Genomic DNA, 20,264 nt, shown 5'->3' with positions numbered 1-20,264 from the left:
GGAAACCCCTGAAGGAGATCTCCCCAATGTCCTTGTGGAGGGTGTCTCTCCCTCCGAACAATATCCACCTTCCTGTCCTCCACGCCAGAAGTTGTCTCAAGCAAGGTTCGTGTTCTCTCTCTTCATACTGTAGTGTACTGTACTTTGTTTCATTTGTGGTTCAAAAAAAAAAAAAAAAATCCAGAACAGATCAGCCTTATTTACATTGAACCTTATGGGAAAATTTTATGCGGATGGCGACCAAATTTAGTTCGTAACCACATTCGTAGGGGTCAGAACGAATTGACCTGATTTACATTTAACCCTATGGGAAAATTTGCCTCGGTTCGCGATCAGAGTTCATGAACCGAGGTATTACTATATTAATAGTGTCATTCTCCACTGAAATTGTAAGATCTAAGAAGTGTATCTCCTGGCGACTATAGTTCACACGTATTTAAATGCATCTGTTGTTGGTGCCCTCATATATGATTCAAATGACAATCACCATCCCATAGGAGAAGGATGTCATCAAAGTACCTAACCTACAGAACCAATTCAGGTCTGGGGTTGGCAAAGACAACATCCTTTTCTCACCTGGCTACAAATAAATTAGCCATACTGCGGCAGATTTAGCCCCCATGGCTACTCCTCTGCTTTGCTAATAAAAAGTACCATTAAATGAAAGATAATTACACTCCATAGCAAATCGCAGGAGCTCCAAAATTACCTTCCCTTGAGTACAAGTTATAGAAGTGATTCAAGCCCCAACTTTTGTGAAATATTAGTATAAAAAGAAGCTACATCAGCTGTAGCTAAACTATTGTTCCTATTGTATTTCACATTTATAAAAATATTAATTGCCCAAGTATTTACCTATTTTAGTGATTATAGAATGTATGCCACTAATAATGGGGTGACTCAGAGGGGTTTTTTTGGACTTAAGGTAAATAGTAGATAATTGGTAGTCTAGCAGCAGACGGTATCAAATAAGCATGTTTATTCTTATTCAATATACCCTTATTAAAAATGCTGGTAATCGGTTTTTGAAGCTCTCTTTTATACCCTACTAGATAGGTATTGGTGTCAATATCGGATATAATCCTGTTCGTTTTGGTTATGTAATCCTCCTTATCAAGAATTATAATTCACTCCCTTTATCTGCTGTGTGGATAACTACATTTTTCCATGCACACAGCTGTGTAATATGTTTCCCTAAAATTTTTTGCATCCATGTTACTTGTTAAATACAACATGTCTTTTTACATTTAATTTCCAGACAAATTTTTGAAAATCAATAAATTAACCTTTTTGGGGGAGCAAAGTTCAAACCCTTTTCTTTATTGTACATCACGGGACACAGAGCAGGCTATTAATGACTATGTGGGTTATAGGCCACCTATAGGTGAATGGACACTGGCTGACCAATCTGAGAGGAGGTCCTCCCCCATATAACCCCTCCTATACAGGAAGTACTTCAATTTTTTCACCAGTGTCTGTAAGGTGGATGGTCACTGAAAGTGTTGCTGTACTTTTGGAGCATACCTGTAGGTCCAAAACAATTCCATTAGAGAATCAGGGACTTTTATTGGATCCATTCGGAAGACTATGAGCTAAAAGGGATGGTACCCAAGCCTCGCTGGATAGGGAGCAGAATCCTTGAGGTTTTGCCTCTAATGCAGCCTTACAGTGCTGGACTCAGCACAGATGGAACCCTTCCAGTGGGGTGCTATATGGGTCCAAGGCGGTAACCCCTCAGCATGGGTACTGAGTCCTTGAAAGTCTGTATGATAATGCCCACCGTTACGGGTGAAGGTTGGTGCCTGCTGGAAGTCAAGGACCTGCAGCAGGACTGGTAATATATCTCCTTTTTTTCTCTATAACTAGAAACAAAGCTCTAAATTGGAGGGAAAAGGGAGAGGTGTTGTGACTGAGTTTCCACCTTGGGGAGTACTCACTGTTGTTCCTGAGATGTGCTTGCTCTTTTTGTTTTTGGCCACTAGAGGGAGTGCAACCGGAAACGGGAGTCTGCCATATTTTGTTTATCTGGAGGCCAGGGCACACTTGGGCTACTGCTGCTTCTGAGAAATCTCCTGTGGCTGGGACACAGAGCGGGCTATTTAGTAGGGGCACATAAGTACTCCCCTGAGGGGGAAGTATGGACCAGTCAGTCAGGAGCCGCCCTTGGTGACTCATATGGCAGCATTTGCATTGAGTGTTTTTTTCAGAACACTACTTGCATATCTGTATCATGGTGATTGTGTTACTAGTGGAGGTGCACAGGTTTGCGCTATCTGAAGTGATGTCTTCCAGAAAGTGGAGTGGAGGAGGTGCAGCAGGAACGGACACTAACGTACCACCGCCAGGTCCTGAGGAACCTAGCCGAAGGTCCGCTGTAATATCCTCTCCTGACAGGCCAGAAGCGACTGGGCAGTCTGAAGCGCTGCGTCTATCTGGCATTGTGGCTGCTACTGGAGCTTCTGTCTCAGCACATGTAACCAAGGATGATCTTGCTTTAGCCTTAGCGGGTGTAGAAGATAAAATCGCTGGGATGAGTGCATCGGTTTCTCGGGACTAAGAAGGGGGATAGATCCCCGTCACTTGGACCTGGAGCTGGAATGGGTGGAGCCTGAGGATGAGAAAGAGCTGGAGAAAGGTCAGGCAGTAGAATTTCTGTCTGAGGAGTCACAGCCTGAGTAGAAGCAGGTCTCTGCCTCCCAGTCTCAAAGGTTTTTTAGACCAGGACCTCACTGATATAGTACGGTCTGGATTCAGGCTACCTCCAATAGAAACCTCTGAAGTTACTTATTCTTCCCTGGGCTTTTTGAGGCCTTCACAGAGTACTCAGGCCTTTACGGTGCATCCTCTTCTTGAGCAAATTATGTATGCTGACTGGGATCACCCAGACACGGTTTTTGTTCCACCAAAGAGGTTTTCTGTTTTGTATCCCATGGAACAAAAGTTTAAGAAATGGGGGTTGCCTTTTCTGGATGCAGCTGTTTCATCCCTGAATAAATCTTTAACATGTCCTGTGGATAATGTCTAGGTTTTCAAGGATCCAGCGGATAAGAAGCTGGAGTCACTCCCTAAGGCCTCCTCCCTGGCAGATTCTGCTGCACAGCCAGCTGTGGCAGCTATTGGAATTTGCCAGAGTCTTTCTGACCGGGTCAAGCAACGGATTAGAAGACAGTGCAGGGGGAATGCTTGGCCGAGGATTTGGAGGATGTTCTGCGTGCTTTGTGTTTAGCGGTTGATGCTCTTAAGGATTTAATTCAGCAAATTTCTGTTTGGGGACGATTTGGACAAATATATCTAAAAGATTTCAGGGGGTAAAGTAGTCTTCTGCCCTCTAAGAGGAAATCCAAACGCTCTTCCTTTAAGGTGTCAGGGGTTTCGGTTGCTGGGCCCTCATCTACCAAGCAGTCATTTTGCCACACAGGTCCCAGCCTCCAGGGGTTGATCTCAGAATCAAAACCCAAGGAGGCCCTGAGTGCAAAAGTCCTCTAAGTCCAAAGTCTGCTTTCTTATGAAGCGGCACCCCCACTTGTTCAGGTGGGGGAAAGGCTTTTGAATTTTGTAGCTGCATGGAGGGCTCTAATCCAAGACAAATGGGTAATTTCCATGATTTCTCTGGGGTACAGGCTAGAATTTTCGTTATTTCCCTCTTCCCGGTTTCTAAGATCAAATGTACCAACAAATCCAGAGAGAACAAGAGCTTTATTTCAGGCACTCGATTGCCTATTGGCTCAAGGAGTAATCACGGAGCTTCCAGCAGGCAAAAGGTTGCAGGGGATTTATTCAAACCTGTTTACAGTACCAAAACCAAATGGGAATATAAGGCCCATTTTGGACCTCAAGGGGCTAAGTCAGTTCCTAAATGTGCGATCCTTTCGTATGGAATCGGTTCACTCAGTAGTGGCCTCCCTACAGGAGGGAGATTTTTTGGCATCCATAGACATTACGAACGCATACCTGCATGTACCTATATTCATTCCTCACCAAAGATTTCTGTGGTTTGCAGTAGGGGCTCAGCATTTCCAGTTCATAGCACTACCATTTGGGCTGGCCACGACTTCCAGAGTTGTCACGAAAATTCTTGCTCCGTGTTGGGGCTACTCAGAACTCGGGGAGTATTGGTCACAGGTTATCTAGATAATCTCTTGCTCAGAAATCGGTCGGTGCCAGATCTGAAGCATGATGTGTTCCTTACGATGCAGATCCTGGAAAAGCTGGGCTGGGTGCTCAACCTCAATGAGTCAGCCCTGGAACCATTGCAGAGCCTGGAGTATTTGGGGATGGTCCTAGACATGGTTCAGGCAAAGTTATTTCTGCCTCCAGGGAAACATTGCTCCCTGAAGAACGAGGTTTGCAGTTTGAAGGCCTAGAGGTATCCTTCAATTCGTCTCTGTATGAGGTTGCTGGGGAGGATGGTGTCCTCGTTCGAGGCTATTCCCTATGCTCAATTCCACTCCAGATAATAACAATATAAATTGAGCGAGCTCTTACAATAGCAGCTAATGCACCAAAAAGGAACCACAAACCTTCTCAATAGACAATGTAGAAATGAAAAGTGCAGCGCTATATTAAAAATACAAATAATAATCCTGAAAGCTAAAAGAACGACATGACATGAGGTATAAACAATATTGTATACAGACTCTAATGTGGGTGACATGATTGTCCAGATAAAGTGCAATAAATAATATAATACTAGATTGAGGTGCTAAAGGTGGTAATATATCTATGTAAAGTGACAGTATTAGTCCCCAATAAATATTAATAGATGAAAACGCTTCTATATCCCAGGGTGACTATCAATGCACATTAAGATTGCGTTTCCGGTGAGTGGGCAATCTTTCCATTGGTCACATATCACCAGAATAATACTGGTTCCCCCTGGGATATAGAAGCGTATTCATCTATTAATATTTATTGGGGACTAATACTGTCACTTTACATAGATATATTACCATCTTTAGCACCTCAATCTGTTAATATATTATTGATTGCACTTTATCTGGACAATCGTGTCACCCACATTAGAGTCTGTATACAATATTGTTTATACCTCATGTCATGTCATTCTTTTAGCTTTCAGGATTATCATTTGTATTTTTATTATAGCGCTGCACTTTTCATTTCTACATTGTCAATTTTACTCCAGACCGTTGCAAGGGTACATTCTGTCTGTTTGGACCAAAAAGATTTCGGCCGTGGATTACTGCTTATCTCTGTCTCCAGAGGTGCAGCAGAGCCTGAATTGGTGGTTGATAACTCAATTTGGAGAAGGGAAGATCCTTTCAGCCAGTGGTATTGAACCGATGCAAGCCTTTCAGGTTGGGGGACAATTCTGGAGGAGGCCACAGTTCAAGGAACATGGCTTCCACGGGAAAGGGTTCTTCCCATCAATGTCCTGGAACTTCGAGCAGTGAGGCTGGCTCTGAGATATTGGACATCCAGGCTTCAGGGTTGGCCTGTAAGGATTCAGTCCGACAATGCCACAGCAGTCGCATTCATCAACCACCAGGGCGGTACCAGGAATCGAGGTGTTCAGAAGGTGAACTACATTCTGACCTGGCCAGAGAGATATGTTCCAAGTCTGTCAGCAGTGTTCATTCCAGGTGTGGAAAATTGGCAGGCGGATTATTTCAGTCACTGGCAGTTGATTCCAGGGGAATGGGCTTTGCATCCCGATGTTTTCAAGGAAATCTGCCAGTGATGAGGTTGCCCGGATGTAGATCTATTGGCATCCATGTTCAACAAGCTTGGTCTTTGGTGTCCAGGGTAAAGGACCCTCACGTGGCAGGGGTAGACACCTTAGTGATTCCTTGCAACCAGTTCTCCCTAATTTATGCCTTTCCTGCAATCCAGCTGCTGTTGTGTCTCTTACACTGGATTCGGGAGGAGTCTATTCCAGTGATACTGATTACTCTGGCCTGGCCAAGGATGGCCTGGTATGTGGACATAGTGAAGATGGTAGTAGGCGAGCCGTGGGCCCTGCCGTATTGGCCAGACCTGTTGTCTCAAGGTCTTATATTGCACCCAGCCACCATTTGAACATATTGGAGAGATTCCACTGATCCTGTTGACTCGTAAGGTGTTGTTTGTACTGGCAATCACTTCTGCGAGAAGAGTGTCAGAGCTGGCAGCTCTATCTTGCAGAGAACCATTTCTGGTTTTGCATCATGACAGGGTGGTGTTGCAACCTCATCTGTGCTTTTTACCAGAGGTGGTTTCTGGTTTTCATCTCAATCAGGATATAGTTCTGCCTTCATTCTTTCCTAGACCTCAGTCAGCAAGAGAGAGATCTCTGCATACCTTGGCTGTTGTTCATGCTGTAAGGGTCTTCTTAAAGGCAACAGCACAGGTCAGGAGGTCAGATGTGCTGCCAGAGGGGCCTAGCATGGGGCAAAAAGCATCCAAAGCGACTATTTCTCATTGGATCATTCAAGCATATGGTTTGAAAGGTAAAGTCCCACCCTTTCAGGTGAAGGCACACTCCAGCAAACGTGTGGGGGCATCTTGGGCAACCCACCATCAGGCGTCAGTAGCACACATTCACAAGATTCTACCAGGTGGATGTCAGAGCCGCAGATGATTCTGCCTTTGGCCACAGTGTTTTATGGGTGGCTGAGTAGGTCCTGAGGGATTATTGATGGTGGCTATCATGGTGCCACCCTCCCCTCAAATTTCTTATTACTTTGGGACATCCCACATAGCCATGAATAGCCTGCTCTGTGTCCCGTGATGTACTCCAAGAAATGGATTTTACAGGTAAGTATGTAGAAAAAATCCAATTTTTTTCTTCTATTAAATAGTTACGCTTTTTTTTTCTTGTTCAATCGTTTTTATTGACCATTTCAGAAAATACAGGGAAAAATTGTGAAACGCCATGACAAAATGTTACAGAGTAGAATACAAAGAATGTTGACAAGAGTCACATCTAGACTGTTAAACTGTTCTTCTTTTTTGAATGGATTTTCCTCAACTCTCTGGATCCTTTATTGGCTCTGTTCCTCTCTTTTATCTCCAAATGGGCCTTTGAAAGTTTGAATTCCGTAGGCAAAGAAAATATTCACCATTCATTCTTTTTCGACAGTTGTCATCCCTACTTTGAGGAGTATAAGAAGGGCATTCACTTTTATTTTTTCTTTTAAATACCCAAAATAATTCTCTTATACTGTCCTCAAACGTTCATATCTGTCACCAGTCATATAGCTTACACACTGCATATTATATCTCCCTCTGAAGCAAAACCCTTCTTCCTGTGTGGTGACCAGGTCCCTTCTGTTGAACCAGTGTGGATTTCTAGGGAAGTTTGCATAATGTTCTCCTATCCCTTTATCGATCTTTTCCCGGTAAGTGATGATTAGGGTTCCCTCTCAGACTGGTCTGTCTATATTTTTGATTGTTAAATCTCCCCCTCCTGCTACTCTTTTACATTTTAGGATACCATTTCTTCCCCTTAAATTGTATGCATTTCTGGATCAGATGTGTTGGCTGGACGTCGTTGCTCTTCATTTCATCCTTTTTAAAAGGGTGCAATTTCTCCTTTAAGTCATTGATCTCATCAACTTTTCTGATCAGCTTTCTCTCTTATTCTGTACTAAGAATTGGAGAGAGTCGATTCTTGCCTGGTTAAAGTATTGGAAATTACTCTCCCAAATCCAAATCATCCTTTTGAGCATTCATATCCAAATGCAGACTATGAGGAACCATACTCTCTACTATATACCTTTCGGATATCATTACTTTTTTAAATCATGTGAAAAAGTCTGTTCACCCCAAGGTTTTAAGGCCTTTTTTGCGGGTAGAGGATTCCATGTTCCAAGCATTTCCTCTGCTGAAGCTCCTTCCCAGCCTACTTGGTAGGATCGAGTTAGAGGGCATTTGGGTGATTCTCATACCACTGAACTGGCCTAGGAGGATGTAGAACTTGAACCTCGTGGGAGCTGGCAAACTCTCCGTGGGCCCTTCCAAAGTGTCCAGGTCTTCTGTCCCAAGGGCTGGTTTGCCACCCTGATTCTCAGTTTTTGGCTTTAACGCTTTGTTGATTTTAACAAACTTTGGTGCAGATTTCTACCTTTTGTAGTTCTGAAGAAGTAGTTTACCTATGTCAGTGTGCAAAGTGAATCTGAATGGGAGTGACTTTTTCATTATCAATCAGCTGATGCACTTGTGGGATTCTAATGAGGAAAGTGGCAGGGTCTGAAAACCCCTTAGATGTGATTAAGCCTTTGGGAATATTTCAACAAAAATAAAAATTTTTGTTGCAGAGAATGCTTAAAATCTGACTTGTATCAGTGTGAACATCTGGAAAAATCAGTGAGCCAATTACACAACCAGATGAATAACAAAAAAAATCAGCGCTTCGGTACTCAAAAAAAAACTTGTGTCCTGATACAAGTCATATAAATATTAAATCTCTAAGTGCTTTAAATTAATATCAACTGTGGTATAACCTAATACCAAAAAAGTGGAGTTGCCCTTGAAAGTGGTTGTAGTGAAGTGACTTGGCGCAGGTGATGTACAGAGATGAAACAAGTCCTTAAGTTGAACCTGCAGCCCTCTCTTCTCTACAGCCTTCTAAAACACACAGAAAAAAGGCTTATTCTCAGCTTCCAGAAGGCAAAGGACAGGGATCTGATGTCACAGAGCTGAGTGCAGTCTGAGACCTGATTGGAGGAAATGAACACACCCTCCTCTACACAGTCTCACAGAGAAACATGCACAACTGAGGCTGTCAGTTACCTTCTGTGTGCTGGTGGGGGGTCATCTCAGATTGCTCAGTGACAAGTTAGCCTGTACGAAGTGACTCATGCAGATAGCAGAGGGAGGAGAGATCAGGGAGGAATCACACTAGGTTCTTTGAATTGAGGCAAGTACACACCATAGAGATGTGTTTTGGTAATTTTTCATTTCAGAAGTTTAAAACCACTTGCCAACCACACTATAGCCGAATGACGGCCACAGCGTGGTTGTTCAGTTCTGGGAGGGCATCATACGTCATGACATCCTCCCAGAACGCACCCTCCAGTGTGCCGCCGACGATCTCTGAGATTGCTATGTCCTACGGTTACAGCTGATCATGTGATGTGGTAAAAGGCCAATCACAGCAGCCTTTTACTACGTGATCAGCTGTGTCCAATGACACAGCAGATCAACGGTAAATGCAGATGCCGGTTATCTACTGCACTTTCCTCACACTGTCACTGCATGAGGAAAGTACTGCAGATAACCGGCAATTGTCAGAGGATGGATCGGCACCGATCATCAGGGCACTGATGATCAGTGCCCAGCAGTGTCACCCACCAGTGCCGTCCACCTGTGCTCAGCAGTGCAACCCACCTGCGCCCAGCAGTGCCTAGTAGTGCCACCCACCAGTGCTCCCCATCAGTGCTGTTAGTCAGTGCCACCCATCAGTGCCGCCTATCTGTGCCCATCATTGTTGCATATCAGTGTAGCATCATCAGTGCTGTCTATCAGTTCCGCCTATTATTGTCCATCAGTGCAGCCTCATCAACGCACATCAGTGAAGTAGAAAAATTACCTATTTGCAAAATTTTACAATTTTTTCCACATTTTTTGCTTTTTTTGTTTGTGGCGCAAAACATAAAACACCCAGCGGCGATTAAATATCACCAAAAGAAAACTCTATTTGTGTGGAAAAAATGATAAAAATTTCATATGGGTACAGTGTTGCATAACCGTGCAATTGTCATTAAAAATGTAACAGCACTGAAAGCTGAAAATTGGCCTGGGCAGTAAAGGGGTATAAACGCACGGCAGGCAAGTGGTTAAGAGATAAATGATTGGGGGCAGAGCAGTGGTTAGCACTTCCACCTGGCGTCACCAAGGTTGTTGGCTTGAACCTCAACCATGGCACTACCTGCATGGAGTTTGCATGTTCTCCCTGTGCCTGCATGGCTTTCCTCTGGATACTGCAGTTTCATCCCACATTCCAAAGAAATGTTGGTAGGTTAATTGGTTCCTGTCTAAATTGCCCCTACTATGTGTATGTATGAATATGAGTTAGGGACCTTAGACTGTAAGCTCCTTGAGGGCAGGGACTGATGTGAATGTACAATACAGTATATATATTGTATATGTAAAGTTCTGCATAAATTGTCAGCGCTATACAAGTCCCTGAAATAAATAAAGTTCTGTGTGGCATATGAGGTCAAGCAGACGTTATTTAAGTAGTTGGCATTTTGATCTACAGAGAGCCTTGTGATGCCATTCTGCATTCCCTACAAAGACCTGCCTCCTTATAAATACAGATTTTTTTAAAGTTAGCCTCTTCTTATTCTTCTGCCCTAGGCATAAAATCATTTGTGCCTGTTAGTAAATACAACACTTCCATCTTCCTACTTTTTCTGTGACAATAACAGAAGTCTATTCCTGGTCCGAACATGACCTCGAAGTAGTTGACTTTTTAACCTTTTATAAACACGGTCACGGGGAGCTGAGTCACTTCCTAAGTAATTACACAGAAGTGATTAGCTGTAGTACCTACATAACCTGAAGGAAGAACACCACCCAGGAGGACAAGAACATACAAAATCTTCTTTACTTTGTAGATTATTCTCCAGAATTCGTGTGGAAACAAATATTTGAACTTTTAGTGTTCTCCTTTTGACTTAGGCAAGCTTAGCTTTAACCTCCCTAGCGGTATGATTATGTCCATATTTCTGTGCTCAAAGCGGTACATTTTTTTGCATGGAAATATGTATTTTTTATTGTAGGCCTGTAATTTTTAGGAATAACTCACTGAAATCTGTCCGAACAAGAGTCTAGTAAACATCCCGGGTATGATAAAATTTGAAACACGAAGTCATAAATTAATATTTAACAAATCATAAAAAATAATATAATAAAATTTTTAATTCAATAATATCACACCAAAAACACCGAAATTTGAAATATAGCGCCAAGTTCGCACATCACTGAGCAAAGTCGCAAAATCGTTTTCAGTGTCTGATGACGAATTTCCCCACGAATCATTATCACTCAATTCTGCAAGTGGTTCTAATTTACTATCGCTGCTCTCTAGCTGGTCTAAAACTGATTTTGACCTAAAGGGACGCTTTTTAGACGCCATGGACGTTTCTCAGTTTCTAGGCTGAAAGAACAGTAAAAATGTAGGCAGGGCACAGGACAAAGCAGTAGGGACAAAATGTATGTGAAATGCTTTGATACAGGAATGTTTTACTATGTGATTTTAGTGTATTTAGTGAATGTCACTTTTCGTCATTTTCAAATTTCCCGCCGTTCCGTCCCCGTACGTCCTGACGTCACAGGGGACGGAACCCAGAAGACAGATGCCGGCATCTGCCGGAGGACATTACAGGGGACACTGCAGGAGGGACATCGCGGGAGCGCAGGACAAGGTAAGAGAAGAATAGATCCCGGAACAGCGCTTAATGGTAGGCCCGAGTGTAGCTCGGAGTTACCACTTTTGGTACTGAAACTTTACCCTGAGCTACACTCAGGAATACCGCCAGGGAGGTTATAAAATATAAATATGAGTTCCAGAGTTAGCACCCAGCTTTGAACACAGGTAAAGTAACATGTTTGGAGATGCATATTACCCCCTGATGTGCTGATACCCCATGTCACCCCATCCACAAAGTCAGGGTACTATATACAGTCAGGACAGATCGCCACATTTATCCATACACAGGAACACAAGTCTGTGCAAAATGTGCAAACATAATGATATAATGGGGATTACAAAGATGCCTACAGCGTGTAGTATCATCTCTAAGTATTATATGTACCGTATTTTTCGCTCCATAAGACGCACTTTTTTCCCCCCAAAAAAGGGGAGAAAATTTCAGTGCGTCTTATGGAGCGAATATGAAGCGTCCGGTCCGGTATTTCCTACGCCGCCACCATGTCAGAATACCAGGCCGGCCGCTCACCTCTTCTCTCCTGCAGGAACTTACCTGTTCCTCTGTCCAGCGCTGTAGTCTTCCCGTGCCGGCTTCTGTGACAGCCGGGTGCCCACTGCGCATGCACAAGAAGTACTGCGCTTTGTGAATGGTTCGACGACTTCTGGGACACATGACAAGAAGCCAGCGTGCCCACACAAAAGAAAGGACAACTTCAGGTACCCGCTCCCCCTCCCTCCCCATAGGTCCGCAGTCTCTTGGCCATCCCCTGTACTGTCTGCAGTCTCTGGTCATCTCCTGTACTGTCTGCAGTCTCTGGTCATCTGTACTATGTCTGCAGTCCCTGGCATTTCCCCTGTACTATGTCCGCAGTCCCTGGTCATCTGTACTATGTCCGCAGTCTCTGGTCATTCCCTGTACTATGTCCGCAGACTCTGGTCATCTCCTGTACTATGTCCGCAGTCTCTGGTCATCTGTACTATGTCCGCAGTCTCTGGTCATTCCCTGTACTATGTCCGCAGACTCTGGCCATCTCCTGTACTGTGTCCGCAGACTCTGGCCATCTCCTGTACTGTGTCCGCAGTCTCTGGTCATCCCCTGTACTATGTCCGCAGTCTCTGGTCATCTCCTGTACTGTGTCCGCAGTCTCTGGTCATTCCCTGTATTGTGTCCGCAGTCTCTGGTCATCTCCTGTACTCTGTCCGCAGTCTCTGGTCATCTCCTGTACTGTGACTGCAGTCCATTGGTTCAGAGTATTTTTTTTCTTTTTTTTCACCTCTAAAACCTAGGTGCGTCTTATGGAGAAAAATACGGTAAACCTAGTCACTATAATGTTAGGTTTAACATGTTAAAGAGGAGTTCCAAAAAAAAGAAATAAAAGTCAGCAGTTACAAATACTGTAGCTGCCAACTTTTAATATTAGGGCACATACCTGTCCAGAGTTTTCCACACTGCAGGTGACACTGCCCTTGTGATCTTCTTATTATACAGGATTTATATAGTTTGCTCAGCGCTTTAAAATATAAAGGGAGACAATACAGCAACAATACAGTTCAATACAAGAGGGATAGGATGGCCCTTCTCCTTGGAGCTTACAATCTAGTAGAGGGGGGCTAGTGGTACAAGGGGTAGTAACTGTGGGGGATGGACTGGTAGGAAGAGTAAAAGATTTCAATATTAGCTGAAGGCAGGATAGGCTTCCCTGAAGAGATAGGTTTTCAGAGATCGCTTAAAAGTGAGCAGAGTAGGCGATAGTCTGTTAAATTGGGGTAGAGAGTTGCAAAGGATGGGGGAAGCTCTGGAGACGAGCCTGGGAGGAGGAGACAAGGGAGCTAGAGAGCCGGAGGTCTTGCGAGGAGCGGAGAGTACGGTTTGGGTGATATTTAGAGACAAGATCGGTGATGTAATTTGGGGCAGAGTTATAAATGGCTTTATATGTTATTGTTAAAGTTTTGAATTTTATCCGTTGGGCAATGGGAAGCCAGTGGAGGGATTGGCAGAGAGGGATGGCAGATATGGAACGGTTAGTAAGGTGGATGAGTCTGGAAGCAGCATTTATGATAGACTGAAGAGGGGATAGCCTGCGATTAGGTAGGCCAATGAGGAGGGAGTTACAATAGTCAAAGCAAGATGTAACCAGGGAGTGAATAAGTTGCTTAGTAGTTTCCAAGGTTATGAACAGGCGTATCTTGGAGATGTTGCGGAGGTGAAGTCTACAAGATTTAGGCAGCGATTGGATTTGGGGCTGAAAGGACAGATGGGAGTCTAGGATTACACCTAGCACCCTGGCATGAGGGGAGGAACCGATGGTTGTGTTATTCATTTAGTCAGGGGAGGGGGCACGGGCTGGAGGGAATACTAAGAGCTCAGTTTTGGAAAGATTGAGTTTGAGGAAGTGGAGTGACATCCATGCCGATATGTCGCTTAGTAGCTTGATCTGCATGCGGGTGCGACCTCTCTCAGTCTTCTGCTCTCAAGCAAGTACACAATGGTAAGCACCAGCTTTACTCTGCACTCCATTTAAATCACACAGTTCTATCTACTTGCACAGAAAAGGACCTGGAAGAGGAGGAGCCTGAGGTATAACATCCCCCAAGGATGGGGTTTTGAAAAAAAAAAAAAGCCTGAAAAGCTGACGTTACTAAATGTAGCTATCTGCAGCTAAACTCCTTTACAAACCACAACTATCTTTAGGAAATATTTAAACTTTTTCAAGTGTAGATTGACATTTGGTTGCTTTCAGATACAAACATCCAAGTGAATGTAGCCATAAGTAATTAAGTGTGTTTCTAAACCCTCAAAAACGTATTTTTGATATGTTTCTGCACATGTACCCTGTAACCTTTATTGTTGCCTTATTTTATGTTTTTCTCCTGAAAATTTAAAAAAATTAGCTATGTATCCTGGCACTTCTTTGCTAGGTGACAACACTTATCTGCTGCATTAAGATGCAATAGTGGCATGGCTCCTACTTTTTGGCTTTAAGCTGGCATGCAGACAAATGGCTTGCCTGCAATCCTTTTCAACACAAATTAATGACGTCATCAGAATAATATCACCATCCATTGGCCCAACCAGCTCACCTCCTGGCACTCCACAAGTGGTGATTTGACCATTCAAAATCTCAAAAAAAAGGTATTTGTCACTAATTACAGTAAAGAAAAAAAAAAAAACCTGTCCTTCCTTTACACCTGCTTTAAATCAAATGTGTTAGGAAATGTGGTGCATCTGTAAGTTTTTAGGTTCCAACATGAATTTATACTATTTTTTTGACTAGTTTGTATGTTTCCCATTCAAGGACTGTTACGCTGACTGGACTGCTTTGAAATCATGGAAGAAAGATGGCTCCAAGACGAGATGAGTAGATTACCTCATATAGGAATGGTCCACCATGTCGGCTCCAGAAGAGGTGTGCTATTCTCAGAATTACTAGTGCAAACCATTTTTCTGAATTACTGACAACAGCACGCCAATACCTCAAAATGGAAAGTACACAAAAATGGTCAACCATCTGTAGTGAGTTACCCTCATGAATTCTTTGCACTACTGCTAAAGTACATGAGGATCTGTGGATCAAAGTATAATTACCAACTCTCAGTTATAAGAAAGTACACCTTTTAATGCCAAAACGTTGAGGCAAAACGCACCCTTTTACTATACCTCCAGACCTTTCTGAAATATAGAGAAGACAAAAAAATGTAAAATGTACAGCAGAAATGGTTTTGTTTATTTATAGACACCTACAGTTTAGGGGGTTATGTGACTTCTGGCCTAGTCTTAGATGGCTCATCGACAATTTTATGTGCTATAGGGTGAGGGTATTGCCATATCAACCAGAAGGCAAAGTCCAACAAAGTGATTGTTGAGTCCATAATAATGGGAATTTACCAGTCCCCAAGTTGCAGCTTGACAAAAAGCAGAGTGCTGAGGCTATTTTAGAGTGTATGCACACTATACAAAAGGTGTGCTGCATCCCAACAGTGCCATTACATGAAGCAGGGTGGAATATGTGTTGTAGACTGCCAGCCAAGACTAAGAACTGCAAGAAGCTTCTTTTGCATCTAGGTAGTGCTGTGTCAGCAAACTGCTGTGGCAGTCGCAGCATTAAGCAATGAATTTGAGTGTTAAACAATGCAGGGGGTGGAGGTGGAAAGGTTATCTCTCTTGGGTACCCTGAGAGTTCTCAGCATCACTTATTGTTACCATCAGCACAAAAACATAAATCATTTGGACACATTGGAGCTTTTATATTTAAATAGTCCTTCTAGCCATATCAGTCACAAATTGTATACTAGTGATTTAAAATGAGCAATAATGTACTGGGTTTAGTGCATTTTCTAAACCGTTTAATGCCATTCAAAAAGCAAAATGTACGCTCCCCACTAAAAACACAAGCAGAAAATGTTTGAAAAAATTATAATTCCGCTTGTCTACATGTAGTGCAGGCTGTACCAAAACACGATTAAAAAGACCCCGTCATTTTGTCTTGAAAGCTAACTCCACTTTGACCTACTTATACTTACTTTTGCTTCTGCTGCTATTGTATGGGGAGCATGTGATATCAAATCTGAGGGGCCAGTCACCAGGCCAAGCTATTGTGCCATTTAGATTGTCTACTATACCTGTTATATGCCTATGTTTATATATATATATATATTTATTCAGATTTCAGACTGGCTGCAGCCAGCTTTATTGCATTTCCAGCATCGAAAAGACATGGGCAGTATTTTCATACGTGCCTCGAATTTGGGAAATTCAGAATTTGGCTGATATTTGGGCTGTGGGAGACCCTGTCAGCACCACCCAGTTTCAAAAACCTCAAATAAAAAAATGCAGTCCCTAGTCGGGTGTTCAGACTTTGTCTCTCTGAATACAATAGTCAGCAGAGGAGATTCTTCCATCCATGCGGTTTTAAGAAATCTTTGCATACAGTATATGACTAATATTGGCATTAAAAACTTAAGCAGGGACTACAACGAGAAAAAGAGTCAAATCTAGCCTATCTAGCATTAATTGCATAGTTCATGCCCCTCTCTCCTAGGGAGGTGAACGTTGTGTTCTGCTCCACAAAGCATATGCCTTTTACTTACAAGACTGCCATCACACAGTGTTTCTCTGTGTAAACCAGCATCTTTCAGTTTCCCCAGGGTTTGAGGGACCTCTATGAAGGTAGTTGCTTCCTATATAAAGGACAACTACAGCAGAATCACAATTAAGCCTCATGCACACAGCTGCTCCTAAACTCATGTTTAGGAGCTTTTGGCATTTTTTTGCCAAAGCCCCTGAACTTAACTCAGTAAAAGCCTATGTGTCCATGCACACACAAGCTTTTACAAGAGTTTAGGAGCAGCACATTTAGAAGCAGTAAAATGCTCCTCCCCTGAACGCAAAAGAATCACGTTCAGGATTGCAGTGTTTTGGCAGAAAAACTCTTTGACAGAGGCAAAGTGGAACCTGGAAGAGTCTTATGTCCGCAGAAGAAGTTTATTTTAACTCATCTGTTTCTTTTTATTAATTGATAAATAAAAACATTCTCTGATTGGGCATGGTAGAGAGCATGGCTTTGCAGTCATGACTTTCCACCTCATCCAGTCAGGGAATTACTTGCTGTCATTGAGAACATGCAAGGCATTCTTTGAATGGTGCCCATGCTGAGCACTCATTCAGAATGCAGTAGGATTGGCACAGGACCCAGGAGCTAGTGGACATTGGTGGAGCAGCAGTGCCTACTTCAGTTAATTCCAGCTTCTAAATCTTAAAGCTGAGCTCCCTGCACAAAAACTGGTGATACTAAAAAAGTGATGACATCATCCCTCTGCTGTTCTTAACCTCTGCCTAGAGCAGAGTTGGAGGTGGTTCCTCTAGCAGGACTTCCCACTGCAGACTGCTTTCAGGAAATGACAGGAGGGGGCGAATACGAGACCAGCCACCCTGCACAAAGAGATAGAGCAGCAGTCATTGGTCTTTATCACAAGTTGTTTCATGATGCATTATTATACAGATCTGGAAAAAATATACAAAGCACACAAAGATTGAAGTAATAATAAACATGATTCATGTATTTAGACAATATACGTTTAGGCCCTTTTTCTGTTTTAACCACTTGCCCTCCAGAGGATTTACCCCCCCCCCCCCTTCCTGACCAGGCCATTTTTTGCGATACGACACTGTGTTACTTTAACTGACAATTGCGCAGTCATGCAATGTTGCACCCAAATTAACTTTGTTTCCTTTTTTCCTACAAATAGAGCTTTCTTTTGGTGGTATTTGATCGCCTCTGCATTTTTTATTTTTTGCACTATAAACAAAAAAAGACAGACAATTTTGAATAACAACAATATTTTTGACTTTTTGCCTTAAGACATATCCAATAAAAAAAATTTAAAAATCAAATTTCATCATACATTTAGGCCAAAATGTATTCTGCTACATGTCTTGGCTAGAAAAAATCCCAATATGTGTAAATTAATTGGTTTACGCAAAAGTTATAGCGCTAAAAAATGGCGGTATATATACTGTAATTTGTTTTATATACTAGTAATGGCAGCGATCAGCGACTTATAGCGGGACTGCGGCGGGCATTCTGACACTGGGAGGGGCATTGACTAACTGCCACTGACATACCCAGTGACACTAATACAGTGGTCAGTGCTAATATAAAGCACTGACCGTGTGCTAATGACACTGGGCAGGAAGGGGTTAACATCTGGGGCAATAAAAGGGTTAACTGTGCGCTGTTTTACTAACTGTGCTGTGTATGTTTTACTGTGTAAGCACACTGCTTTGTATGGCTCTGCTATGCAGAGCCATACAAAGCAGCATGCTGGTGCTGACAGGGGAGAGATCTGTATTGTTTACAGTGTTCCTCAACGATCGCCAGGTGCTAATGGGGAATCTTCGGCTGGGACCTGGTGATCAACAGCTGTAGCGGCCAATGGCTGCGCAGGCAGGGTGGCACGCGTGCGCCCCCTACCCAGAAATGCAAGATCATGACACGTGATTTTGCGCAGCCCTGCTGCCATGTAGCAGTAGTTCTGCTATAGGGCAGTAAGGAAGCGATTAATAGTTAACAACAGGTCCACTTGAAAGTTATTTTGGCAACTTACACAGCTAGCTGTGTATATACAGTTTGTGTTCAAAATAATAGCAGTCAGACATCACTAACCAGATCACTCACTGTTTTGGTAGAAATTATATTTCTACAATGCAAATAATTTACTAGCAGGTGTAGTAGAGTAATAGAAATCCCACAGACCCAACAGTCATGACATGCATGCTGCTGATTCTGTTTAATTGAATCACTAACTAAAGGGGCATGTTCAAAATAATAGCAGTGTGGAGTTCTATTAGTGAGGTCATTCATTCTTTGAAACACAGGTGGCAATTATTGCCCTTATTTAAGGAAAGAAGGCAGCAAATGTTGTACATGCTGGTTACAGTGCATTTCTCTCTGAAATTCTGAGGAAAATGGGTCGTTCCAGACATTGTTCAGAAGAACAGCGTACCTTGATTAAAAAGTTGATTGGAAAGGGGAAAACATATAAAGAAGTGCAGAAAATGATAGGCTGCTCAGCTAAAATGATTGCAATGCTTTAAAATGGCAACCAGAACCTGAAAGACGTGGAAGAAAGAGAAAAACTACCATTCGAATGGATAGAAGAATAGCCAAAATGGCAAGGACTCAGCCAACAATCAGCTCCAGGAAGATGAAAGAAGGTGTAAAGTTCCCTGTGAGTACTGTTACAATTAGAAGACGCCTATGTGAAGCCAAGTTATCTGCAAGAAGCCCCCGCAAAGTCCCACTGTTGGAAAAAAAGACGTGCTGAAGAGGTTACAATTTGCCAAAAAGCACATTGACTGGCCTAAAGAGAAATGGCGCAACATTTTGTGGACTGATGAAAGTAAGATTGTTCTTTTTGGGTCTAGTGGCCGGAGACAGTTTGTCAGACGACCCCCAAACACTGAATTCAAGCCACAGTACACCGTGAAGACAGTGAAGCATGGTGGTGCAAGCATCATGATATGGGGATGTTTCTCATACTACGGTGTTGGGCCTATTTATCGCATACCAGGGATCATGGATCAGTTTGAATACATCAGAATTCTTGAAGAGGTCATGCTGCCTTATGCTGAAGAGGAAATGCCCTTGAAATGGGTGTTCCAACAAGACAACGACCCCAAACACACCAGTAAACGTGCATCTTGGTTCCAGACCAACAAGATTGACGTTATGGAGTGGCCAGCCCAATCCCCGGATCTTAATCCAATAGAAAACTTGTGGGGTGACATCAAAAATGCAGTTTCTGAGGCAAAACCAAGAAATAGAGAACTGTGGAATGTAGTCCAATCATCCTGGGCTGGAATACCTGATCACAGGTGCCAGAAGTTGGTTGACTCCATGCAACGCAGATGTACAGCAGTTCTCAGAAACAGTGCTTATACAACGAAATATTCATTAAGTGATTCAAAGGAAAGCTAAATCTTCAAACATTTTTCAGTGTATATAGTGAATGTTTGAGTTTGTAAAGAAGAATACAAAACACTGCTATTTTTTTGAACAATCTAATATTCACTTTTCTTCAATTTTTTTAGAGGAACAACACAAATTTGATATATTTTTCTTCATGTTTTGATTTGGAATAGAATGTTTAGTGTTCCCAATGCATTTGTGTGGATGGAAATAAAAGCTATTAGAAGGATTTTGAGCTTTATTCTCTTTTTTCAACACACTGCTATTATTTTGAACACAACTGTAAATATGGGAAATAAATAAATCTACAGGAGGGCAGTGTGGGAAAGCGGTTTTGACAACAAACATCACACAATTGGTTTACTTCTGCTTATAATAGAGCAACCCTGTCCCTCGGTCTGGAACAGATACCCTTATGGAAC

The 20,264-nt window shown here is 42.7% G+C and overlaps 1 protein-coding gene across 3 annotated transcripts in view; it reads left to right on the top strand.

Annotated features, from left to right (window-relative positions):
- The window catches only part of AMOTL1 (angiomotin like 1), a 212,227-nt gene that overhangs the window by 16,403 nt on the left and 175,560 nt on the right, over positions 1 to 20,264 (top strand). For all 3 annotated transcript variants that reach the window (XM_089687938.1, XM_089687936.1, XM_089687937.1), the window contains exon 2: positions 14,671 to 14,781. In XM_089687938.1, the coding sequence (XP_089544064.1) occupies positions 14,703 to 14,781 (79 nt within the window). In that variant the 5' untranslated portion in view covers positions 14,671 to 14,702. The remainder of the gene's footprint in view (positions 1 to 14,670; positions 14,782 to 20,264) is intronic.

This window comes from Staurois parvus, unplaced genomic scaffold, assembly GCF_062004578.1.
Source record: "Staurois parvus isolate SC_StPar_1 unplaced genomic scaffold, SC_StPar_1.0 ptg000440l, whole genome shotgun sequence".
NCBI classification, from domain to species: Eukaryota; Metazoa; Chordata; class Amphibia; order Anura; family Ranidae; genus Staurois; species Staurois parvus.
This window is presented reverse-complemented; position numbering and strand designations above follow the sequence as displayed.